Source organism: Etheostoma spectabile, chromosome 22 (genome assembly GCF_008692095.1).
Source record: "Etheostoma spectabile isolate EspeVRDwgs_2016 chromosome 22, UIUC_Espe_1.0, whole genome shotgun sequence".
Taxonomy (NCBI): domain Eukaryota; kingdom Metazoa; phylum Chordata; class Actinopteri; order Perciformes; family Percidae; genus Etheostoma; species Etheostoma spectabile.
Window position 1 is genome coordinate 9,102,442 of NC_045754.1, and position 2,229 is coordinate 9,104,670.

Consider the following 2,229-nt stretch of genomic DNA (forward strand, 5'->3'; position numbering starts at 1 on the left):
AGAGAGAGAGAGAGAGAGAGAGACAGGATGAAATCTGAGATAGCCTTCAAATGTGCAATGAATTCTGTGACAACACATTTACAGGACATTCTACAGGATGAATGCCTCTTCAAGTTTTCAGCATTCTTAAACTCCTCAAAGCTTTTAGTTTCACAGACTGTAAAACCTTTTCCAAATGTAATACAGTAAAAAAGTTTGATAAAAAATAAAGGTTGATACCAAAGTAGGCTACTGTCTGTAAATAAAAAGCTACAGCCAGCAGCCGGTAGGCCTACATAAAGAGTGGAAACAGCTATTTTAGCTCTGTCCAAAGCATATTTGTCTGCATGGCATAAACCAAGTATAAAAACAACACTTCTTGGTAATATCATATAGAGGGTTATAGGCCGGCTGTTTCTTGGCTGGTCACTGCACCAAGCCAAGTCTCTATGTTAAACTAAGATTACTGGCTGCTAGCTGTAGCTTTATAGTTAGTGTACAGCCATTAGAGTGGTATCATGGCCGGCTCTTTTTTTTTTAATACTGTTAATAGACAGCCTTACTGCGCATATAGAAAGACCATTGACATAAATTATGTAAGAAATGGTTTGACATTTTGGAAAATACCCCTTTCTTTATCTTTCTTGGCGATAGTTAAATGAGAAAGTTGATAGAACTATCAAGTCTGTATGCTAAATATGAAGCTACAGCTATCAGCTGGTTATCTTAGCTTAGCTTAAAGACTAGAAGCAGGTGGAAACAGCTAGCCTGGCGGGGCGCATTGACTAAGAAATAATCCAGCACATAATCATATTACATCTTTTGATACATATTCAACAAATGAGATATGGGTTCAAAAGATTTAACAAGAGGTTTGCCAGGCTAGCTATTCTCCTGGCTGAATGCTAAACTAGGCTAACTGGCTGTAGCTTAATATTTAATGTAGACATGAGTAGTATCCATCTTCTCGTCTAACTCTCCAAAAATGTCCCAAAATGTCGACATATTCCTTTATACCAGTTTTGAGGCTTCTCTATGAGGACTTTAAAGCTCTATCAGTCAAAAGCAGATTTAGAATAACAGCTGCAGAATAAAAACCAAATTTTCCTTTGGATCAGTAAAAGTAGATCTGGCTTTAACTGTGCACCCCAATCCTCTCCTGCTGTTCTGTGCACCCACAGCCTGCCTGCAGATTAACACAGTGAAACTAAAAACTTTTCCTAAACACACACAGACTTGTAGGGGCAGTGGCACTAACATGAAGCACCAGCATATCATTGTGTGAGCCCTGAATCAAAGAAGGGGGAGGGAAGGGGAAGGAAAACGGCGAATGGATAAAAGGCATGCGTAAAGAGGCGAGAGGATGCTCCTCACTACTGCTTCACCGTGCATCCGCTCTATTACTCCTCAAGTGTCTGTTTCCCACACCAGACAAGGTTAACAAGCAGCGCTGGTGTCTGCGTCGGTTGGAAAACGGGGAGGGGTGGGAGGTGGAGGTGGAGGGGTGAGGTGCTGCAACTATACAGTGTGCTGTGTGATGATGCAGACAGGCTACTGTAACCTACAGTCCCCTTAAATATTCCCAACCACATCCCACTCCCTGCTCAGTATTTTCTAAAACATTGGGCACCATGCAGCTGTAAACCGAAATAAGCCTAAATACACCAAATAAGGTGGAAAATAATTCTGTTTTATTTTGGGGAATGCACAATACATTACAGCTAGACGAGGGAAAAACTCAGGTGCACACAAAATCCGGCTTGCAACATGCCTACAGGATCAAGAAAATATATTTTAAAAAAAAAAGAATAGTTTCAATGGTGGCTGCGGATACTGAGCAGCGCAGCGAGGCAAAGTGATGTGGTATAAAACAAATGATAGCATGAGCATCCATACCTTTCTCTCCATCCCTATGAGCTTTTTTTAGGCTCCTCAACAACAGTAACTGTAGGCTGTGTCTCTGTGGAGGTGTCCGGTCCGACGCGGAGCTTCCCGTCACTCCTAAACTTCCTCACGGCTTTAAGACAGCAGCGTCTCCCTATCACTTCCCCATTACTGGACAGCTAGGCGACTTATTAGCACTGGCCTGTGGGACGCCGAGCCGGGGATGGAGCCAGAGCCAGGATTGGTGAAGCCTTGTTCGGAAGGGAGCAGGAGCGCAGGCGCGGTCTCTGCCGGAGTGTCGATCTAATGAAAAATTACCAGTGGCAGGGAGTGTCACCAAATTATCCTGAGGAGCGGGTTTGTTTT

General features: G+C 43.1%; 1 protein-coding gene across 2 annotated transcripts in view; it reads right to left on the reverse strand.

The window, feature by feature from the left end:
- The window catches only part of smarcd3b (SWI/SNF related BAF chromatin remodeling complex subunit D3b), a 35,107-nt gene extending 32,966 nt beyond the window's left edge, over window positions 1–2,141 (reverse strand). Inside the window, exon 1 of one of the 2 annotated variants that reach the window (XM_032504278.1) lies at window positions 1,876–2,141. In XM_032504278.1, the coding sequence (XP_032360169.1) occupies window positions 1,876–1,887 (12 nt within the window). In that variant the 5' untranslated portion in view covers window positions 1,888–2,141. The remainder of the gene's footprint in view (window positions 1–1,875) is intronic. The other variant, XM_032504283.1, reaches the window with a different exon arrangement.
- Window positions 2,142–2,229: the final 88 nt, after the last annotated feature.